Source organism: Monodon monoceros, unplaced genomic scaffold (genome assembly GCF_005190385.1).
Source record: "Monodon monoceros isolate NGI ecotype Baffin Bay Population unplaced genomic scaffold, NGI_Narwhal_1 Super_Scaffold_10, whole genome shotgun sequence".
Lineage (NCBI taxonomy): Eukaryota > Metazoa > Chordata > Mammalia > Artiodactyla > Monodontidae > Monodon > Monodon monoceros.
This window is the reverse complement of record NW_021703766.1, coordinates 12,447,920-12,469,834: the sequence shown is the minus strand read 5'-3', so window position 1 is coordinate 12,469,834 and position 21,915 is coordinate 12,447,920. Positions and strand designations below refer to the sequence as shown.

Sequence of the window (21,915 nt, the reverse complement as noted above, 5' to 3'; positions counted from 1 at the left end):
GTTTTCCCTCGTGATGTTTACAGATTGCCGTCTGCTGCCCGGCCAGAACCCGCTCAGTGACAAAACGACCAGAGCCGGGTTCTCGCCACTCGCAGAGCAGAGCTCACAGCCCTCCCGTGCCCGGCACCCGGCGGTCTCTCCATCAACCGCTCTGCCTTGGTTTTTTTTGTTGTTGTTGTTTGGTTGGTTTTTTTCCCCAATTTTCTGGCTTGGTTTTGCACTTTTCTCCCCTTGGGACCCTGATATCTTGACTTCATTGCCAAAAACCAACCCACTGAGGACCTTCTCCCCCCCTCCTTTCCATTTCTCCTCCCCTCTTCCCTCCTGGTTCTGGTCAGTTCAGAGGATTTAACAATCACAAGTGTCCTGCAAAAATGCCTGAACGTTTTTCTTAGACCCTTGTGGATTTTTTTTTTTCCAGAAAACCTAGACAAACAAAAGACTTGTTAAAGGGATATGTACAGCTACCCCTGTTTTCAGGCATTCTGTTTGAGAACATTCTAGCCATTGATGTTCACATGTGGCATCAGCCCCTGCAAGATAGGTTTCTGTATTTATATTTTAAAATACAAAAAAAAAAAACCTTATAAAATGTTTAAAAATACGTTCAAAGCTGGGGGAAAAGGCTTTCTTCATTAGTCAAGGTGTTTTGATATGGTATTAAAATAATGTCTAATAAAAGATGCACTGTGTGACTTCATTTTAATCAAGTATTGTTACACAATCAAGAAATGGGCGTTGACGGTCTGTCCCCTGCTCCCTTGCCTACCTCCTTAGCCTTCCTTCAGGCTAGCATCGGGGCTACAGGTGTGTGATGTGGTTCTCAGCAGTCACGCCCGGGTGAGGGAACGTGGCAGGTCAGGCCGGAGTCCCGCAGCTTTATGACCCATTCAAGCCTCGTGGAATCTATCTGCCATCAGCTGTGGAGTGGTCGTGACAGAACTCTTCTGGAAAGATCTGCAGGGCAAAGACCTTGCAGCGGATGGAGGCTGCAAGGATGCGGGTTCTTCCAGGCACTGGCCCAGACCGCCCCCCGCCCAATCCCTGGCTCCCCATTCCACACCCTGCCCTTCCTGTTGCTCCGGCCACATCTCAGTGCTGACTCATGGGCATCCTTCATTGAGGCCCAGAATGAGGCCCTGGTTTGGGGCTGAGCCAGCTCAGAGCCCTTGAACTAGAACCAGCCACTCGGGGCTCACACGAGTTGGCACACCTTGGGCTGGGTGGGAAGCTCAGGGCAGCAGGTAGCAGTGCCCACCTGGCGCCTCTGTCCCTGTGCCAGACCGGCTCCCGGAGCGGCATTCCAGAGCCTTCTGCAAAGCCTGTGAAGAAAGCTGTGGAGGAAGACGCCTGCTCCGCCCCTTCTCGGGCCTCCTGTGTGCTGCTGCCTCTATGGGCTCTGACCCCACCAGGCCCAGGCTCTGCAGTTGTCTTCTGTCAGACGCTTGCTGAAGCACCTGCTCTGTACAAGGGCATTGCAGGCTGGTGGGCAAATCTGAGCCAAGGCACTGGCACGCTCAGCATTTCAAAGAAATACTCAAGAGGAGTTTGTGGGTCTGAGCTCGTGGGGTAGTGACCCCGGGGACCCGCAGTCGCCATGGTGGCAAAAACCTGGGCTCTAAACTGTCTGTATGGGGCTTCTCTGCCTGGCAGAACGCGCTGGGGAAAGGGCTTCATCTGAACTTCAGATGCCCCACACGTGAAGTGGGAACAAAGTCACGCAGCTCAGAGGCCACCGTGAGGGTCAGAGGATCTGCCCAGAAGCCCCTGGCACGTGCATAGCAGGCTCGCTCGTGGCTTTGTCACCGCAAAGAGCACTGTTCTATTCACAGCACCTCCTGCTTCTGCCTGGCAACTATGTCTGCCTGTTCTATATTTAATTCCTCCAGCAAAGCTGGCCCTGAGGATCTCCTTGCCTGACCCCTGGGCCTGCAGGCAGAGGAGGCCTCTGTGCCCACCTCGGTGGCTTAGGCCCGGCAGCCTTGGCAGCGCCCTGGGTGAGCTGAGGGGTCGAGCTGGGTTGGGGCAGGGCTGGAGCCCACGCCGGCTGCTATTCCAGGCTCCTGGGGCTGGTGCCTATCCCACCCCCAGCGACTTCACTCCCACCTGGCACACTGCAGCCCTCTGCTGGTTGCCGTCTCCTCCAAATTCAGACCCAGACTGCCAGCTCCTGGGCGGGGGTAGGACCAGGGTTGTCCGGGCTTTCCAGATGGAACTGGTGTCTGTCATCCTCCATCCCAACAGCTCTCCTCAACTCTGCCTTTCCGGGAGGGGAGGGAATTGGCAGGCACTGGGAGGTGGGTTCCACCCACTCCCTCTGCTAAGGGCCCAGCACACGTGAAGGGGAGGGGGCTTCCTGGAAAGGGGCACCTCACTAAAACCAGTCATCTAGGAGCCATTTAATGGTGTCGAGGTTTTTAGGTCCTTAATCCTAGGGAATAGATGCTGAATTATGTAGGTGAATGATGTCAACAAATTTGTAACTCAATTCCAAATGGTTCCCCAAAAACTACATGCACGAAGCAAGTAAGGCAAAAATATTCATTGTTGAATCTTCAGTGGCTAGTGTTTCAGTGAACAGTGTACTTGTTCTTCCAACTGTCCTGCGTGTTTGGAGTTTTTCCTAGTAAAGAATTGTGGGGAAGTGGCCATTTGCTGAACACCTACTAGTTGCCAGGCACTGAGGGGCACATCAGAGACAAGCCCTGCCCTGTAGGGGAGGAGCCTGCCCCTGCAGAATGCTGCCCCGGGGGGCTGCTGGTGGCGGGCTGCCTGCGTGGAGGGGAGGGCACTGGTGGCTGATGGTTAGATGGTTCGAGTCCGCTTTATTGGGTGCTTGTGGGGGAGGGCCCATGGGACTTGCCCCACACCACCCCCTGGCATATCCAAGGGACAGAAATGTCACAGAGGAGCGAACTCAGGGCTCAGCCCCAAGTTAGCAGAAAGGAGGGGTTCCAAGAACCAAGCTGGTCTCAGGAGCCAGAGGGGCTGCCTGAACAGCTGAGGGGAGAGGTGGAGGGAGTGGAGGCAGGGAAGGAGCTCAGAGGTGGCTTGGGAGAATGGGAGTGAGGCGAGATGGAGTGTGCCCCTGGCTCCCCTGCGCCCCTCGCCCAGCCCTTTTCCTAAGGGCCAAGGCCTTGGGGTGAGGGAGATGGGCCTGCACTAGAGGCTCCTGGGACCTGCAGGGGCGTGGAGAGCTTAGAGACTGGTTTCCAGGACTCCAGACACCTGCTAGACCCTGGGAAGTGGGGGGCCCAGAGCTGAGAGCTGCAGGTCCCTGCAGAGGTGAGTGTTGGGCACCACTGCCCCGAGCAGATACTGGTGTCTAAGCTCTGAGGTGTCGGGCGCCCTCTCGTGGGCTTAGGGGGAACAACTGCCAGGTACCCCGGACAAGGTCCTCTGATCAGGAATCCTGACCAAGGCAGGGGCAGGCCCCAGGGTGGACAGAGCCTGAGGTTGAGGCAAAAAAGCTAGTAGTATAATAATACATCACACTGTGGAGAGGTGTGGTACCAGGAAAATCACTTCCATTTGCAATGGTTGGTAGTAGCTACTTGAAGGACATGTTCAGAATGTTCTAGAGTACAGTTGGGGTTCAGTGGGGCAGTCTGTGGTAAGTGATGATGGACATGGGCAAGTCCTTAGGCCCTGGGGCTCTGAGAGGCAGAGCAGCTGCCCCTCCTCAGGCTGCAGCAAGTCAGAGGGCAGGCCCAGGATGAGGGACGAGGACGTCACCAGCCAAAGGACAAAGAACTTGGAGGAGGTGGGGCGGGCAGGCACAGGGGTTCATTCACAGATGCTGCCTGCTCATCTCCAGACAACTGCAAGTGGGGTTCAGGTTTATTTTGGGGGTCTATGAGTGTGGAGCGGAAGGTCCCTTCCCCCACCAGCAAAGGAGCATTCCTGTCACCAGGCAGATGGAGTTGGGCTATGGGTGCTGGGGCCCCCAGCCTTTGTTCTCCTGCCCTGTCAGTGGGGAGGCTAAGCTGGAGGGGGGTCGTCCTAGTCTTTGGGGTGACTGACCCACACTACCTTATAGGATGCGTAAGCGAGCAGAGAGGAAGCAGCTTCACCGGGAACGACCCTGAGCCATTTACTGGACCAAAGGCTCCTGAGGCCAGCAAGAGGGCCAGGGAGAAGACAGCCGACCAGGCTTCTCCCTCCTCTCTCTGGCCTCGGCTTGGATGAAAGGGCTAGCGGGCTGGCGAAGACCCCTGCAGGGTCTAGGCAAAGACAGAGCTGTTCCATGGCAGGAAAACAGGTTCCGGAACGGGAGGTGCCACTCTCTGGGGGCTTGTGGGCCAGGTGCTCCGAGCCCCTCACAGCACCTTGCCTGGGTTCATGAGGCCTCGGGGGTCCAGCGTGGCCTTGAGCTGCCGCATGGTCTCAATGCCCACCGTGCCCACCTCCTCCTGCAGCAGCTGCCGCTTGCCCAGACCGATGCCATGTTCCCCTGTGCACGTGCCACGGAGTGCCAGTGCTCGCCTGGGAAGCAGTGGGAAGAGGTCCTCAGCGGGTGCCCCTCCTACTTCCCTCAGCTCTCCCCCACCCTGCTTCCCGCTTTGCCCTTACCTGACCAGCTGTTCTGCAAAGGCCTTGACCCTGAGGAGCTCCTCGTGGTCCTCCGGGTCTACCACCAGGATGCAGTGGAAATTGCCGTCACCCACGTGCCCAACGATGGTTCCTGGGGGCCCAGAGGACACAGCTGCTGCCCCAGCCCCGCCCCCACCCTCCCACCGCGCCCCGCGTGGGGCAGGCAGAACCTGTGAGTCCCGAGGCCTGCAGGTCCTCCTTGGTCTGCACCAGGATCTCCGGCAGCCGGGAGATGGGCACACACACGTCGGTGGAATAGCCCTGAGTCGAGGCAGGCCGGTGAGCTTCCCTCCCTCACCCAGCCTGCCCGGGAGGTAAGGGGTCAAGGGTATGAATGGGCTCAGGGGGCTCAGCCTCTCACATGAACATGCCTGCTGTCTCTAAGCCTCAGTTTCCCTGTGCAACAAGGCAACTGGCCCGGCTAGGCTCCCAGGGCTCTCACCCTGCTCCCCACCCCCGCTACCGTGCAGGCCCCCCAGCACCTGGAGCCCAGCCTCCCCTTCCTGTTGGCTACCATCTTCCGCTTCACCACCTCTTCCTCCCTGAAGCCTGCCTTCTGTGTCCACACTGCCCCTCCTTGGTCTCTGCACCCAGGGCCTGGCTCGGGGCAGGGGCTCCCTCCCGAGGATTTGGCAGTCCTGCCTGCCGGGGCCTCTGCCTGCTGCCCTGGACAATAGGGCAGTAGGCTGAGGAAAGGCTCCCGTGTCCACCCCAGCCCGCTCACCTTGCAGCCCGGCCGCAGCGCCAGGGCAGCGTACCAGGCGTTGTGCCGCGCTGCCCAGAGCCGGCTGCGGTCCTCCGCCTCCTTGGCCCAGGAGAAGTGAGAGCCTCCGTTGTGCCGGATGATCTCCTCTGTCGGGGGTAGGGGGTTGACACCAGGCCCTACTCTGGGGCAGCCCGGGCCCCGCCCCGCCCCGCCCACAGCACCCCAGCACACCTGTGCGCTGCACCTGCTCTGCCAGCGCCTGCTCGGAGCCGTGGAACTCGAGGAAGAGCGTGGGCGCCACGCAGCAGTTCAGCTTGCTATGCCTGTTGCAGGCATCCATCATGACGTCATCCAGGAACTCTGAGACCAAGGAGAGGCCACGTGAGGTGACGCGTGGCCTTCAAAGGGGGCCTCCTCCGGGGAGCCCACCTGGACGGCCCAATCCCAGGCTCACCAATGCGGGCCACGGGCACTGCAGCCTGGAGGATGTGTACGGTGCTGTCCACGGCCGCCTGGACGCTGGGGAAGGCACAGGTGGCGGCCACCGTGGCCTCAGGGGCAGGGTGCAGGCGCAGTGTGGCGGCCGTGATGAGGCCCAGCGTCCCCTCGGAGCCCACAAACAGCCCGGTGAGGTTGTAGCCAGCTGCGCTCTTCCTGGGTCCCCGGGGACATGAGGTAGGTGAGTGCCCAGGCCACGTGACGATGGATTTCTGGCCAGAAGCCAGGTGGGGAGCTGAGCCTGAGGTCTGGGCTGACCCGCCTCTGTGCAGACTGCCACCCAGGCAGCCGTTTCCTGGCACAGCCCAAATCGGCCTCCGGACCACCAGCTTTGGCCCACAGGGCAGTTTCATGACCCGCCTCTCCAGGAGGCCCGCGTCGCCGCCGATAGAGGGCGCTCACCGGAAGTGACGTCCCGGGCCCGCGGTGTGAAGCAGCCGCCCTCCCGGCAGCACCACTTCCAGGTTTAGCACGTTGTCGCGCATGGTGCCGTAGCGCACAGCGTTGGTGCCCGAGGCGCCGGTGGCCACCATGCCGCAGAGAGAGGCGTCTGCACCTGGGTCTGGAGGGCAGAGGGCAGGCAGAAGGAAGCCTGGGGCAGGTGCACGTGGGCAGAGGGGTCCCGCCAAGCCCCAGAAACACCGCTGCCACCAGGGAGCCCTCCAGGCCCAGGAAAGTCCTGGAGCCCCAGCCTACCCACAGGGAACCAGAGGCCGCTGTCGCGCAGGTGGGAGTTGAGGGCTTTGCGGGTGACGCCGGGCTCCACCACCACAGAGAAGTCTTCTGGATTCAGCTCCAGGATTCGGTCCATGTGGGTCAGGTTGACACAGACGCCGCCCTGGCGGAGGGCGTTCAAGCGGTCACTGACCTACATCTTTCGCCAGGACCCCAGCTCGAGGCCGACCTCCCAGCAGCCAGACCAGAGCCCCGGGATGGCAGGTAAGGAGGGCTGGACCTGGCCAGCCAGGCTGGTGTGGTGGAGGAGGCAGCTGCCGGTGTGACAAGCGTGGTGGGACTAGAGCCTGGCCAGAGGAGTTGGCCACCCACCATACATACCTGCACGGCACAGACTCCACCCTCAAGCCCAGTGCCCGAGCCGAATGGGATGATGGGCACGCCTTGGCCATAGCACAGGGCTGCCAGCCGGCTGACCTGCTCCACATTCTGGGGCCACACCACGGCGTCCGGAGGTTGGCACCTGAAACCAGACCCTCAGCAATGTAGGGGTGTGTGGTACCCTCTGGTCCTGCTCAAGTTTGAAGGTATGGCAGGGCCTGAGGCTGCACAGTGGTCGAGGGGCAGAGAACACCCTTCTGGGGGCATAGAGGAGAGGTGGAGGATGCCAGAGCACCCAAAAACAGATGGCGGGGGTTGAGGGGCAGAAGATAACCCAGGACCCTCACTCCCAGCCAGGGGTTCTGATGCAGGGGTGTGGTGGAGGCCACCTGTGCATTGACTCATCGTGCCCGTGCTGCTCTCGGACCACAGCAGCAGTAGTCACATGGGGGCTCCCCACAACTGCCTTCAAAGCCTCCACAAAGCCCTCGCTGAGTTCACCCTGCAGGGGAGAAACACATTGGCAGGGTCACTCAAAGATATGTGGGGCCACCTGGCCAGTGGGAGGGGTGGGAGTGGGGGTTCCATTGCCTGTGAACAGAGGCACCCACACCCCTACCCCGCTTCGGCCGGGGGCTCGGAGGGCTCTTGGAGCCCTTCTGGGGATTTCTTCCCATTTTACAGATGAGGAAAAGAGGCCAGCAAGTCCAGGACAGGGCCTGGCCTAGAACCCAGCTCTTTGCCTCCCAGGCATTCTTTCAAAATGTGTGTGTATTCCGGGGCCTCAAAGGGGTGCCCTAGAGTCCACAAATCTTTCAGTTGACACCCCCCAGCCCCACTCATGGCAGCTCTGAGGGCTTCGGCCCAGCGCACTGAACACCCACATTTGACCTGGGGTGAGCCCAGCGAGCCTCTGCTCAAGGTCTCCTGGTGCTGGGGCAGCACAGAGTCTGGCCGGAACTCGGCATCGGGGGCCCCCCACCCTCTAAGGGGCTCCTCTTCCACCTACCTGCGTCCCCCTGGAGCAGTAGCCCCTCCAGGGGAACATCCCCCAAGTTGCAGCCCGGAGCAGGCTGGCCATAGCTGGGCAACAGCGGTGACCACCCCAGCCTATTGGTTGTGCTGGGGGCAGGGCTGCTTAAGGTGGCACGGCCTTAAGGTGGCCCTGCCAAGCCCTCACTGAGTCAGTACTTCTTAAAGGAGAGGTGAGGTTTACTGAGCACAAAGGGAAACAGAACAGCTGCCACTTCCTGGCTTAAGACTATGCAGTGGCTTCTTGTGGTCCGAATACCCAGAGCTCCAGCAAGGCTCAGGAGCTTGGGACACACCCTTGATCTTTCTCACCCTGCAAGTCCCAGCTCCGGTGTCACAGTTAGGGTAGGCCTTGATTGGGACTATGAGGAGGAAAGCACAGGGAGGCTCTTGGGGGTTAGGATTGGGTAGGGCAGTAAGGCAAGCCAGGAAGACTTCCTGGAAGAGTAGTGCTAAGGATGAGCAGCAGTTTGCCAGATAAGCGAAGGAAAAGACTGTCGCATCCCTTTGTCTCCACTCTCCCACTGGGCATATCCCAGGATTGAGGGGAGTGATGTGGCTGCTGCTCTTGAAAGTATTCCAAGCTCTGTTTTCCTCCCACAGCAAATTTGAAGAAGCGTGTTGCTAACATTACTGAGATAAAGCTATTTCTGGCTTTGTTTTTCTTCCCAGTCAAACCAGGAATACAAACTCCTACTTGGGTCCTTCTCCCCGACCACATTTGAATGAGACCACATTTCCATTCTCAGTGTGTTGCTTAACTGGCTTATCTTGAAAAACATCTCTTTTACAGTTGGTTAGTTCAAATCAAGATCCAGGGAAAGTCCACACAATGTATTTGGTTAATGTGTCTCATAAGCGTCTTAATCTAGAACAGTTTCCCTCTCCCCCATTCTTCCATGACATTTATTTGTTAAAGAAACTGGGTCACTTGTTCTGTAGAATTTTCCGCATTCTGTTTTTGGATGATTGTATCCTTGTGAGATTCTGTACTTCTTGTAAACTGTTACATCTAGATGTGGTACTGTCTAATACACTTGCTGAACTGATAGCAATGTTCTGTATCTGTGCTTTCCAATATGGTAGCCGTTAGCCACATGTAGCTGTTGGTACTAGAGGTACCTATGGATGGAGGAGAGATGCCAGGTAGAGTTTTGTGGCAAACCCTAAAAAGAAGAGCCATGATAGAGATTCCTAAGGTTCTGGAGCAGGGTCCTGACATCTGCAACAGAGACCTACACACTATACAAAAAAACTGCCCCGGCCTACTACTGGGTCCTGGTTAAGATGGTGAGTGTGACCACAAGATACCATTGAGTGATCATGTGGCCAGAGCTGGCTGTCATGACCTGTCTTCTATCAGACCAAGTCATGAAGTCAGGCAGGTCCAAAACAAAAAGGGGGACAAGAAAATTGGGCACAAGCAGGGCCAGAGGACAAAGTCAGCTGCATGAGTAGGTGGCCCAGACCCCCATGTCACCCACCATTGCTTGGCCAGTACCTTTCCCTCAGCTCACACCTACAGCCGTATGGGGGAACTCTTATGACCAGCTGACGGAGGAGGAAAAAGCTCAAGCTTGATTTGTGAATGGATTGGCTCAATATGAGGGTTTGAGCTGAAGATGGACTGTTGTACTACAGCCCCACTTGGGAGTAACCCTGAGATCCTCCCGATTGGCAGAGCTCCAGGTCATGCACCTAGTCATCCCCTTTTGTAGAAAGAAAAGGGGTCCGATAGAAGAATATATATGGGCCCATGGGCAATGGTGAATGGCTTGGCTGGTTGGTCAGGGGCCTATGAGGAGATTGGAACATCAGGGTCAAGGAGGTTTGGAGAAGAGGCACGTAGATGGATCTTGAGGACCAGACACAAAGTGAGGTCTTTATAGCACATGTATCATATGTTAATGCCCACCAGAGAGCATCTACCATGGAAGAGACTAAACCAAGTAAACAGCGTGATTCAGCCAGCAGTCATCGGCCAGCCGCTGTGAAAGACCCCCCCAGCGCTGGCACAGGGGCAGTAGGGGAGAGGCCAGTAACAGGTCCGCCGGCATGGACACCCGCTCACTAAGGCTGACGTAGCTACTGCCACTGCTGAGTGTTCACCCTACAGCGACGCTGAATCTGCCACATGGCACCATTCCTCAGGGAGACCAGCCAGCCACTTGGTAACAAGTTGACCACGTCAGACCCTTGCCACTCTGGAAAGGGAGCAATTTATCTTGACTGACATCAATGCAGTACATATTATGCGTATGGGTTAGCCTCTCCTGCCTGCATGGCCTCAGCCAGCACCAGCATCTGAAGGCTCACACAGTGTTTGACCCACCGACATGGTATATCACATACCATCCCCTCAGGCCAAGTGATCCACTTTTTAGCAAAGGCGGGCGCAGTAATGGGCAGATGACCATGGGATCCACTAATCCTAATGTCTACCTCCCCATCCTGAGGCCACCGATCTGACAGAGCAATAGAAGGAATGGCCTTTGGAAGGAACAGCTAACATTCCAGCTCGGAGACGCATCAACTCAACCAGAGTGCCCAAAGAGGAAGATATTTTCATATGATTAACAGATAAAGGGTGAGTATCCAAATTATTTTTACCTTTTTATTTCAAAATCATTTCATTTATTTATTTATTTTTGTTAAAAATATTTATTTATTTTATTTATTTGACTGCACCAGGTCTTAGTTGTGGCATGTGGGATCTGTAGTTGAGGCAAACTCATAGTTGCGGCGTGTGAGATCTAGTTCCCTGACCAGGGATCGAACCCAGGTCCCCTGCATTGGGAGCACGAAGTCTTAGTCACTGGACCACCAGGGAGGTCCCTCGAAATAATTTTAGACTTACAGAAAAGCTGCAAAAATAGTACAGAAAGTTTCTGTATACTCTTCACTTAGTTTTCACTAATGTTTACATTATACATAACCACAGTACAATTATCAAAACTAATTAGTAAAATACTAATTGATACAATTAGAGAATTGGTACATTACTAAACTGCAAATTTGATTTCACCCGTTCTTCCACTAATGTCCTGTGGTTTTCTGGGGTGTTAGTTGTCTTGTCTCCTTCATCTCCCACAGTCTGTGACAGTTCCTCAGTCTCTCCTTGTCTTTCTGACCTTGACATTTTGAGGAGTATGGATCAGTTACTGTATTGAACGTTCCTCAGTGTGGGTTGTCTGATGTTCTCTCATGAGTAGATGGAGGCCATGCAGTTTTGGCAAGAATACTACAGAAGTGATGTTCCCTTCTCAGTATATCACATCAGCAGTGTAAGGGGTCAGTATGTCTTATTACTGATGGCAATAGCCTGGATCATTTAGTTTAGTTCACTTCACGTCTGTGGTGTTTCTGCGCTGTGAAGTTACTATTTTTCTCTTTGCAGTTAATGAATATACCAGGGTAGAAAGTTTAAGGCTGCAAATACCCTGTTTCACCTCACTTTCACTCATGATTTGTAGCATCCATTGGTGGATCTTGCCTGCCTTCATTGTTGTCATGGCATTCTAACAGTGATTTTCTATGTTTCTTATTTCTTCGATATTATTTAGTTAGAATTATTCTCTAAGGAAGAGCCATCCCTTCTGCTTCATTTATTTACTTACTGAATCATTTGTACATTACCAATATAGACTCATGGATTTTTTTTATTCCATAGGTTATAATCTAATACAATCATTATTTATTTTGTTGTTCAGATTATCCCAGCTTTGGTCACTGGGGGCCTCTGTCATATAGGCTTGTCTGCCTTTTAGACTGGCCCTTACCTTTTTATGAGCACTGTCTTACATTGTAGTACCGTAAGATGCTCCAGGCTCATCTTGTCTTTTCCCTGCCCAGATCAGTAATCAACTGCTTTTCCAAGGAGTTCTGTTCCTTTTAGTCAGGAATAGTTTTTAGAAACCAAGATTTGGATGCTAGATGTGCTCTTAAACCAAAAGGAGGAGTCAAGATGGTGGTGTGGGAAGACGTGGACTTAGCGTCTCCCCACAACTAGGGCGCCTGCCGGCTGCTGGTGGGGACTCTAACCCCCAAGGAGACAGGAGGAACCCCAGAGTGAACCGGTAGGACGTAGGGGGACCGAGGGGGGAGGAGAACTGGAAGTCAGACCAGATCGGCACCCCTGAGGCCACGGAGATCAGGAGAGGCAGGTGGTAGGGACTCTCCAGGAGGCACGGGAGAGGAGCGGAGGGCGATTGCCCTGCTCACTGGGGCCCGGGGAGCCTGCTGAGCTCCCAAGCTGGTCCCCTGCAATCCAAAGCCCCCTCTAGGCTGTGTGGGTCCTGGGGGCATAGAAGGGAGTCCAGGGAGATCAGGAAAGACAGGTGGGAGAGGAGTGGAGGGCGATTGCCCCGCCCACTGGGTCACGGAGAGCCTGCTGAGCTCCCAGGCCGATCCCCTGCCCTCCAAGGCCCATCCAGGCTGCGTGGGCCCTTGGGAGCATAGGAGGGAGGCCGGGGGGGGATCAGGAGAGGCAGGCAGGAGGGACCCTCTGGGAGGAGCAGGAGAGGAGTGGAGGACGATTGCCCTGCCCACTCGAGCCCAGGAAGCCTGCTGGCCTCCCTGGTGAGGTGCCCTGCCCTCTGAGACCAGGGGTGTGGGGCACGCCTGGGCCCCTTCTGTTCCTGGAGCCTAAGCCCCACCGCCCACAGCCCCCAGGGTTTTCCAGCCCTGTAGGTCCTGAGCATTGGCCCCGCCCACCACCCAAACCTCGCCCTTTCTTAGGCCGCACTCTCCACAGCGAAGGCCTTTCCCCCCTCCTTTTTTTTTTTTCTTTTCCCTCCTCCTCTTTTTTACTATTATGGTACTGACATACCTTGTGGTTGTTGATTCATCTATATTTTTATTTTTACATTCTTTCTAACATATCTGTCGGTTTCCTAGTCTAATTTTATTTTTTACTTTGTTATTGTTCTCTCTTTTTTTCTTGGGGGGCCACCCCACACGGCTTGTGGGATCTTGATTTGCCAACACGGAGTCGGGGGGAAGCTACTGCAGTGGGAGCTCCGAGTCCAAACCATTGCACTAACAGAGAACCTCAGACCCCTGTGAATATAAATTGGAGTGAGGTCTCACAGAGTTCCTCATCTCAGCACCAAGACCCAGCTCTACCCAACAGCCTACAAACTCCAGTGTTGGAAGCCTCAGGCCAAACAACCCATAAAACAGGAACACAATCCCCCTCATAAAAAAAAAAAAAAAAAAAAATGAGACTGCAAAAAAATATGTCATAGATGAAGGAGCAAGGTAAAAACCTAGAAGGCCAAATAAATGAAGAGGAAATAGGCAATCTACCTGAAAAAGAATTCAGAGTAATGATAGTAAAGATGATCCAGAATCTCGGAAATAGAATGGAAGCACGGATTGAGAAAATACAAGAAATGTTTAACAAAGATCTAGAAGAACTAAAGAACAAACAAACAGAGATGAACAACACAATAACTGAAATGAAAACTACACTGGGAGGAATCAATAACAGAATAATGAAGGCAGAAGAATGAATAAGTGAGATGGAAGACGAAATGGTGGAAATAACTGCCGAGGAGCAGAATAAAGAAAAAAGAATGGAAGACAGTCTCAGAGACCTCTGGGACAACACTAAACGCACCAACATTCGAATTATAGGGGTCCCAGAAGAAGAAGAGAAAAAGAAAGGGTCTGAGAAAATATTTGAAGAGATTATAGTGGAAAACTTCCCTAACATGGGAAAGGAAATAGTCACCCAAGTACAGGAAGCACAGAGAGTCCCATACAGCATAAACCCTAGGAAAAACACACCAAGACACATATATATCAAACTAACAAAAATTAAATACAAAGAAAAAATATTAAAAGCAGCAAGGGAAAAACAAAAAATAGCATACAAAGGAATCCCCATAAGGTTATCAGCTGATGTTTCAGTGGAAGCTCTGCAAGCCAGAAGGGAGTGGCAGGATATACTTAAAGTGCTGAAAGAGAAAAACCTACAAGCAAGATTACTCTACCCAGCAAGGATCTCATTCAGATTCAATAGAGAAGTCAAAAGCTTTTCAGACAAACAAAAGCTAAGAGAATTCAGCACCACCAAACCAGCTTTATAACAAATGCTAAAGAAACTTCTCTAGGCAGGAAACACAAGAGAAGAAAAAGACCCACAAACACAAACCCAAAACAATTAAGAAAATGGTAATAGGAACATACATATCGATAATAACCTTGAATGTAAATGGATTAAATGCCCCAAGCAAAACACACAGACTGGCTGAATACATACAAAAACAAGACTCATATATATGCTGTCTACAAGAGACCCACTTCAGACCTAGGGACACATACAGACTGAAAGTGAAGGGATGGAAAAAGATATTCCATGCAAATGGAAATCAAAAGAAAGCTGGAGTAGCAATACTCCTGTCAGATAAAAGAGACGTTAAAATAAAGACTGTTGCAAGAGATAAGGAGGGACACTACATAATGATCAAAGGATCAATCCAAGAAGAAGAGGTAACAATTATGAATGTTTATGCACCCAACAGAGGAGCACCTCAATACATAAAGCAAATGCTAACAACCATGAAAGGAGAAATCGACAGCAACACAATAATAGTAGGGGACTTTAACACCCCACTTACACCAATGGACAGATCATCCAAACAGAAAATAAATAAGGAAACACAAGCTTTAAATGACACGATAGACCAGATAGATCTAGTTGATATTTATGGAACATTCCACCCCAAAGTGGCAGAATACACTTTCTTCTCAAGTGCACATGGAACATTCTCCAGGATAGATCACATCTTGGATCACAAATCAAGCCTCGGTAAATTTAAGAAAATTGAAATTGTATCAAGCACCTTTTCTGACCACTACACTATGAAATTGGAAATCAATTACAGGAAAAAAAAACCTGTAAAAACCACACATACATGGAAGCTAAACAGTGCACTACTAAATAATCAAGAAATCACTGATGAAATCAAAGAAGAAAAAAAATACATAGAAACAAATGACAATGAAAACACAATGACGTAAAACCTATGGGACACAGCAAAAGCAGTTCTAAGAGGGAAGTTTATAGCAATTCAATCTCACCTCAAGAAACAAGAAAAATCTCAAATAAACAATCTAACCCTACACTTAAAACAACTAAAGAAAGAAGAACAAAGAAACCCCGAAGTCAGTAAAAGGAAAGAAATCATAAAGATCAGAGCAGAAATAAATGAAATAGAAACGAAGAAATCAATAGCAAAGAACAATAAAACTAAAAGCTGGTTCTTTGAGAAGATAAATAAAATTGATAAACCCTTAGCCAGACTCATCAAGAAAAAAGGGAGAGGGCGCAAATCAATAAAATTAGAAATGAAAAAGTAGAAATCACAACCAACACTGCAGAAATACAAAGGATTATAAGAGACTACTATGAACAGCTATATGCCAATAAAATGGACAACCACAAAGAAATGGACAAATTCTTGTACAATTTTCCAGACTGAACCAGGAAGAATTAGAAAATATAAACAGACCTATCACAAGTAATGAAACTGAAGCCGTAATTAAACATTTTCCAACAAACAAAAGTCCAGGACCAGATGGCTTCACAGGCCAATTCTATCAAACATTTAGAGAAGAGCTAACACGAATCCTTCTCAAACTCTTCCAAAATATTGCCGAGGGAGAAATACTCCCATATTCATTCTACAAAGCCACCATCACCCTGACACCTAAACCAGAAAAAGATATCACAAAAAAAGAAAATTATAGACCAATATCACTGATGAACAGAGATGCAAAATCCTGAACAAAATACTAGCAACAGAATCCAACAGCACACTAAAAGGATCATACACCGTGATCAAGTGGTATTTATCCCAGGGATTCAAGAATTCTTCAGTATACGCAAATCAATCAATGTGATACACCACATTAACAAATTAAGGATAAAAACCATATGATCATCTCAATAGATGCAGAAAAAGCTTTGGACAAAATTCAACACCCATTTATGATAAAACCTCTCCAGAAAATGGGCATAGTGGGAACCTACCTCAACATAATAAAAGCAATATATGACAAACCCACAGCAAGCATCATACTCAATGGTGAAAAACTGAAAGCATTTCCACTAGGATCAGGAACAAGACAAGGATGTCCACTCTCGCCACTCTTATTCAACATAGTTTTGGAAGTCCTAGCCACAGCAGTCAGAGAAAAAGAAATAAAAGGAATACAAATTGGAAAAGAAGAAGTAAAACTGTCATTCTTTGCCGATGACATGATACTATACATAGAAAATCCTAAAGTTGCCACCAGAAAACTAGAATTAATCAATGAATTTGGTAAGGTTGCAGTATACAAAATTAATGCACAGAAATCTCTGGCATTCCTATACACCAACAATGAAAATCAGAAAAAGAAATTAAGGAAACACTCCCATTTACCACTGCAACAAAAAGAATAAAATACCTAGGAGTAAACCTGCCTAAGGAGGTGAAAGACTTGTATTCAGAAAACTATAAAACACTGAGGGAAGAAATCAAAGATGACATAAACAGATGGAGAAATATACCATGTTCTTGGATTGGAAGAATCAATATTGTGAAAATGACTATACTGCCCAAAGCAATCTACAGATTCAGTGCAATCCCTATCAAACTACCAATGGCATTCTTCACAGAATTAGAACAAAAAAATCTTACAGTTCATATGGAAAGACCCGAATAGCCAAAGCAATCTTGAGAACGAAAAATGGAGTTGGAGGAATCAGGCTCCCTGACTTCAAACTATACCACAAAGCTACAGTAATCAAGACAGTATGGTACTGGCACAAAAACAGAAATATAGAACAATGGAACAGGATAAAATGCCCAGAGATAAACCCATGCACAAATGGGCACCTAATTTATGACAAAGGAGGCAAGAACATACAATGGAGAAAAGACAGCCTCTTCAATAAGTGGTGCTGGGAAAACTGGACAGCTACATGTAAAAGAATGAAATTAGAACACTCCCTAACACCATACACAAAAATAAACTCCAAATGGATTAAAGACCTAAATGTAAGACCAGACACTATAAAACTTTTAGGGAATAACACTCTTTGACATAAACCACAGCAAGATCTTTTTTGACCCATCTCCTAGAGTAACAGAAATAAAAACAAAAATAAAGAAATGGGACTTAATTAAGCTTTTGCACAGCAAAGGTAACTATAAACAAGACAAAAAGACAACCCTCAGAATGGGAGAAAATATTTGCAAACGAAACAACAGACAAAGGATTAATCTCCAAAATATACAAACAGCTCATGGAGCTCAATATCATAAAAACAAACAATCCAGTTAAAAAATGGGCAGAAGACCTAAATAGACATTTCACCAAAGAGGACATACAGTTGGCCAAGAGGCACATGAAAAGATACTCAACATCACTAATTATTAGAGAAATACAAATCAAAACTACAATGAGGTATAACCTCACACTGGTCATAATGGCCATTATCAAAAGAGCTAGAAACAATAAATGCTGGAAAGGGTGTGATGAAAAGGGAACCCTCCTACACTGTTGGTAGGAATGTAAACTGATACAACCACTAGGGAAAACAGTATGGAGGTTCCTTAAAAAACTAAAAATAGAACTACAATATGACCCAGCAATCTCACTACTGGGCATATACCCTGAGAAAACCATAATTTAAAAAGAGACATGCACCACAATGTTCATTGCAGCACTATTTACATTAGCCAGGACATGGAACCAACCTAAATGTCCATCGACAGATGAATGGATAAATAAGATGTGGCACATATATGCAATGGAATATTACTCAGCCATAAAAAGAAATGAAATTGAGTTATTTGTAGTAAGGTGAATGGACCTAGAGACTGTCATACCGAATGAAGTAAGTCAGAAAGAGAAAAACAAATACCGTACGCTAACGCATATATATGGAATCTAAAAAAAAAGAAAAGAAATTGTACTGATGAACCTAGTTGCAGGGCAGGAATAAAGAGGTAGACATAGAGAATGGACTTGATGACATGGGGTGGGAGGGCGAAGCTGGGGCGAAGTGAGAGTAGCATCGACATATATACACTACCGAATGTAAAATAGTTGGCTGGTGGGAAGCAGCAGCATAGCACAGGGAGATCGGCTCAGTGCTTTGCGATGACCAAGAGGGGTGGGATAGGGAGGATGGGAGGGAGGCTCAAGAGAGAGGGGATATGAGGACATGTATATGCATATGACTGATTCGCTTTGTTGTGCAACAGATTTTTGCACAACAAAAATCGGTTTTGTGAAGCAATTATACTCCAATAAAGATCTATTAAAAAAAAGAAACTCAACAATAAGAAAACAAACAACCTGATTTAAAAACGGGCAAAAGGTCTGGACTTCTCTGGTGGTGCAGTGGTTGAGAGTCCGCCTGCCGATGCAGGGGACACGGGTTCGTGCCCCGGTCCAGGAAGATCTCACATACCGCAGATCGGCTGGGCCCGTGAGCCATGGCCGCTGAGCCTGCGGGTCTGGAGCCTGTGCTCCTCAACGGGAGAGGCCACAACAGTGAGAGGCCCACATACCGCAAAAAAATAAATAAATAAAAATAAAAACGGGCAAAAGGTCTGAACAGGCATTTCTCCAAAGAAGATATACTGATAGCAAATAAGCATATGAAAAGGTGCTCAATATCATATGTCATCACAGAATTGCAAATTAAAACAAAACAAGATGACACTACACATCTATTAGGATGACTAAAATTTTAAAAACTGACATCGAGTACTGATGAAGACACAGAGCAACAGGAATTCTCATTCATTGCTGGTGAGAGTACAAAATGGTACAGTCACGTTGGAAGACAGTTTGGCAGTTTCTTACAAAGCTAAACATAATCCTACCACATGATCCAGCAATCATCTTTCTAGGTACTTACCCAATTGAGTTGAAAGCTTCTGTCCATACAAAAGCCTGCGCACAAATATTTATAGCAGCTTTCATAATCTCCAAAAACTAAAATGTCAACAACCAAACAACCAAAATGTCCATCCAAAGGTGAATGGGTAAAGCAACGGCAGTCCATTCATACAATGGAATATTTGTCACCTAAAAGTAGAAATAAACTGTCAAGTCACAAAAAGACATGGAGGAACCTTAAATATACATTGCTAAGTGAAAGAAGTCATTCTGAAAAAACTACACCCTGATTCCAACCATGTCACGTTCTGAAAAGACAAAACTAGGGAGGCAGTAAAAAGACCAGTGGTTGCCAGGGATTTGAGACCAGGGGGCTGGTGATGAATAAATGAAGTACAAGGGATTTTTAGGGTGGTAAAGCTATTCTGTATGATACTGTAATGGTGGATACATGGCATTATGCATTTTTCACAACCTATAGAACTTTACAACACCAAAAGTGAACCTTAGTGCAGGCAAATTTCTTTCTTTCTTTCTTTCTTTCAATATTTATTTATTTTGTCTGTGCCAGGTCTTAGTTGCAGCAGGCAGGATCTTCGTTGTGGCATGCGGGATCTTTAGTTGCGGCATGCAGGCTTGTTAGTTGCGGCGTGCGAACTCTTAGTTGTGGCATGCATGTGGGATCTAGTTCCCCCACCAGGGATCAAACCTGGGCCCCATGCATTGGGAACGCAGAGTCTTACCCACTGGACCACCAGGGAAGTCCCCAGGCAAATTTCTTAAAAAATCATTTAGGAGATTGGCGGATCCCAGGAAAGAATGCAGACTGTGACAAGACAGTCTAACTCTATCTTTCTAAATGTATGAAATGACCTCACTGAAGAGGGTGGGGGAAACAGGTGCTGACCTAAATGAATGGAGTTTATTAGACTAAAGGCAAAAGGAATGGCTCATAAGCACTGTACTCTAATCAGTTAAGTTGTTTCCCACAGGGTACGAGTTAACACTTCTGATACAGCTTTATGTGTAACTGGATTGATTGAATAAAGTAGTAAATGGGGAAAACAGACAAGTCTCCCATTCAGAAGAATTCCAAATAAATTATGTAGCTACACCACCCTCAAGGGAGGAAGCATAACTTCCCACTCCCTAAATGTGGGCTTTTCCAAGTGACTTCCTTCCAAAGTACAGTATGGAAAGGGGGAAAGAAAAAGGGTCACATTATAGTGGAGAGACCTGGCAAATGCTACTTCAGCCAGATGATCAAAGTCAACATCAACAGTCAAAAACCACATTGATGGTATGTACCTGTACCGAGTTGAATAGCATCCTTCCAAAATTCATGTCCTTCTCAGGACCTCAGAATGGACTTTATTTGAAAATTGGGTCTTTGCAGATGTAATTAGTTAAGACAGGGTCCTGCTAGAGTAGGGTTGGCCATTAGTCCAACGTGACTGGTGTCCGTATAAGAAGAGGCGAAGAGACACAGACACGTGAGGAGAGAAACGTCACGTGACCATGGAGGCAGCATTTGAGGTGCTGCAGCTCAAGTGAGTCAAGGAAGCTGGGACGAAGCAAGGAAGGATTCCCCACTATGGGTTTCAGATGCTGCATGTCCTTGCCAACACCTTGATTTCAGACTTCTAGCCTCCAGAACTGTGAAAAAACAAATGTATGTTGTTTTAAGTCACTTGGTTTGTGATGCTTCATTACAACAGCCCTAGGAAACTAATATAATACCCTTGATATGGTATGATAAAAATGGTCCTTTTTACCTCTGATGTCTTCCTCCCCAAAGCCCATAACCTCAGTCTAACCATGACAGAAACACCAGACATGTGCCAATAGAGGAGCATCCTACAAAATGCCTGACTAGTACTCCTCAAAACTGTCAAAGTCATCGAAAACAAGGGAAGTCTGAAAAAACCACAGCCAAGGAGAGCCCACCTTAGTCCATTCAGGCTGCTGAATGGACTTCAGCAACCCATGAACAATATTTATTGGCTTAAATAATATTTATTTCTCACAGTTCTGGAAGCCAGGACGTCCAAGATTAAGGCTTCGGCAGATCTGGTGTCTGATAAGAACTGCTTCCTGGTTCCTAGACAGCTGTCTTCTTGCTAAGTCCTCACATGGTGGAAGGGGCAAGAGAGATTTCTGGGGTCCGTTTTATAACACTAATCACATTCATGAGGGATCTGGCCTCCTGACCTGATCACCTCCCAAAGGCCCTACCTCCAAATATCATCACATTGGGGATTAGGTTTCAACATACGAATTTTATGGGGACACAAACATTCAGTCTGTAGCAGAGCCTAAGGGGACATGAAGATTAAATGTAATGTAGCATCCTGGATGGAATCCGGGAACAGAAAAAGGACATTCAGTAAAATTAAGAAAATCTGAGAAAACTGCGGACCTTAGTTAATAATATACTAATGTTGGCTCATTAATTATAACAAATTAACCATACTAATTAATATAAGATGTTAATTAATAATAGATGGAGGGACTTCCCTGGAGGTGCAGTGGCTAAGACTTTGCCTTCCAGTGCAGGGGGTGTGGGTTTGATCCCTGGTCAGGGAACTAAGATCCCACATGCCTCACGGCCAAAAAACCACAACATAACAGAAGCAATATTGTAACAAATTCAATAAAGACTTTAAAAATGGTCCATATCAAAAAAATCTTAAAAAAAAAGTAGGGACTTCCCTGGTGGTGAAGTGGTTAAGAATCTGCCTGCCAATTTGGGGGACACGGATTCAATCCCTGGTCCAGGAAGATCCCACATGCTGTGGAGCAACTAAGGCCGTGCACCACAACTGCTGAGCCTGTGAGCCACAACTACTGAGCCCATGCACCTAGAGCCAATGCTCTACAACAAGAGGAGCCACCGCAATGAGAAGCCCGCACAACGCAACAAGGAGTAGCTCCTGCTTGCCACAACTAGAGAAAGCCTGCGCAGCAATGAAGACCCAACGCAGCCAAAAAAAAAAAAAGTAGATGGAAACTGTGCACTCTTGTGGGGGCATATTTGGAACTCTGCTATCTGCTCAGTATTTGGTAACTATAAAACTTTTCTGAAAAAATTAGGTCTATTAATAAAAATATAAATAAAAAGGGGG

At 48.9% G+C, this 21,915-nt stretch overlaps 2 protein-coding genes across 2 annotated transcripts in view; one reads left to right on the top strand and one right to left on the bottom strand.

Annotated features, from left to right (window-relative positions):
• Positions 1-3,597, top strand: part of ZNRF1 (zinc and ring finger 1) — a 104,561-nt gene extending 100,964 nt beyond the window's left edge. Inside the window, exon 5 of the mRNA XM_029238059.1 lies at positions 24-3,597. The gene's annotated coding sequence lies outside the window, so the exon portion shown is untranslated. The remainder of the gene's footprint in view (positions 1-23) is intronic.
• A 224-nt stretch (positions 3,598-3,821) lies between these two features.
• Positions 3,822-7,960, bottom strand: LDHD (lactate dehydrogenase D). The gene is made up of 11 exons (XM_029238032.1): positions 7,863-7,960; positions 7,243-7,355; positions 6,854-6,995; positions 6,494-6,635; positions 6,200-6,359; positions 5,754-5,953; positions 5,531-5,659; positions 5,318-5,445; positions 4,764-4,854; positions 4,573-4,684; positions 3,822-4,485 (listed from the first exon to the last, which is right to left on the bottom strand). The coding sequence occupies exons 1-11, from the start codon at positions 7,932-7,934 to the stop codon at positions 4,320-4,322; spliced, it is 1,455 nt and encodes a 484-aa protein (XP_029093865.1). The 5' UTR covers positions 7,935-7,960; the 3' UTR covers positions 3,822-4,319.
• Positions 7,961-21,915: the final 13,955 nt, after the last annotated feature.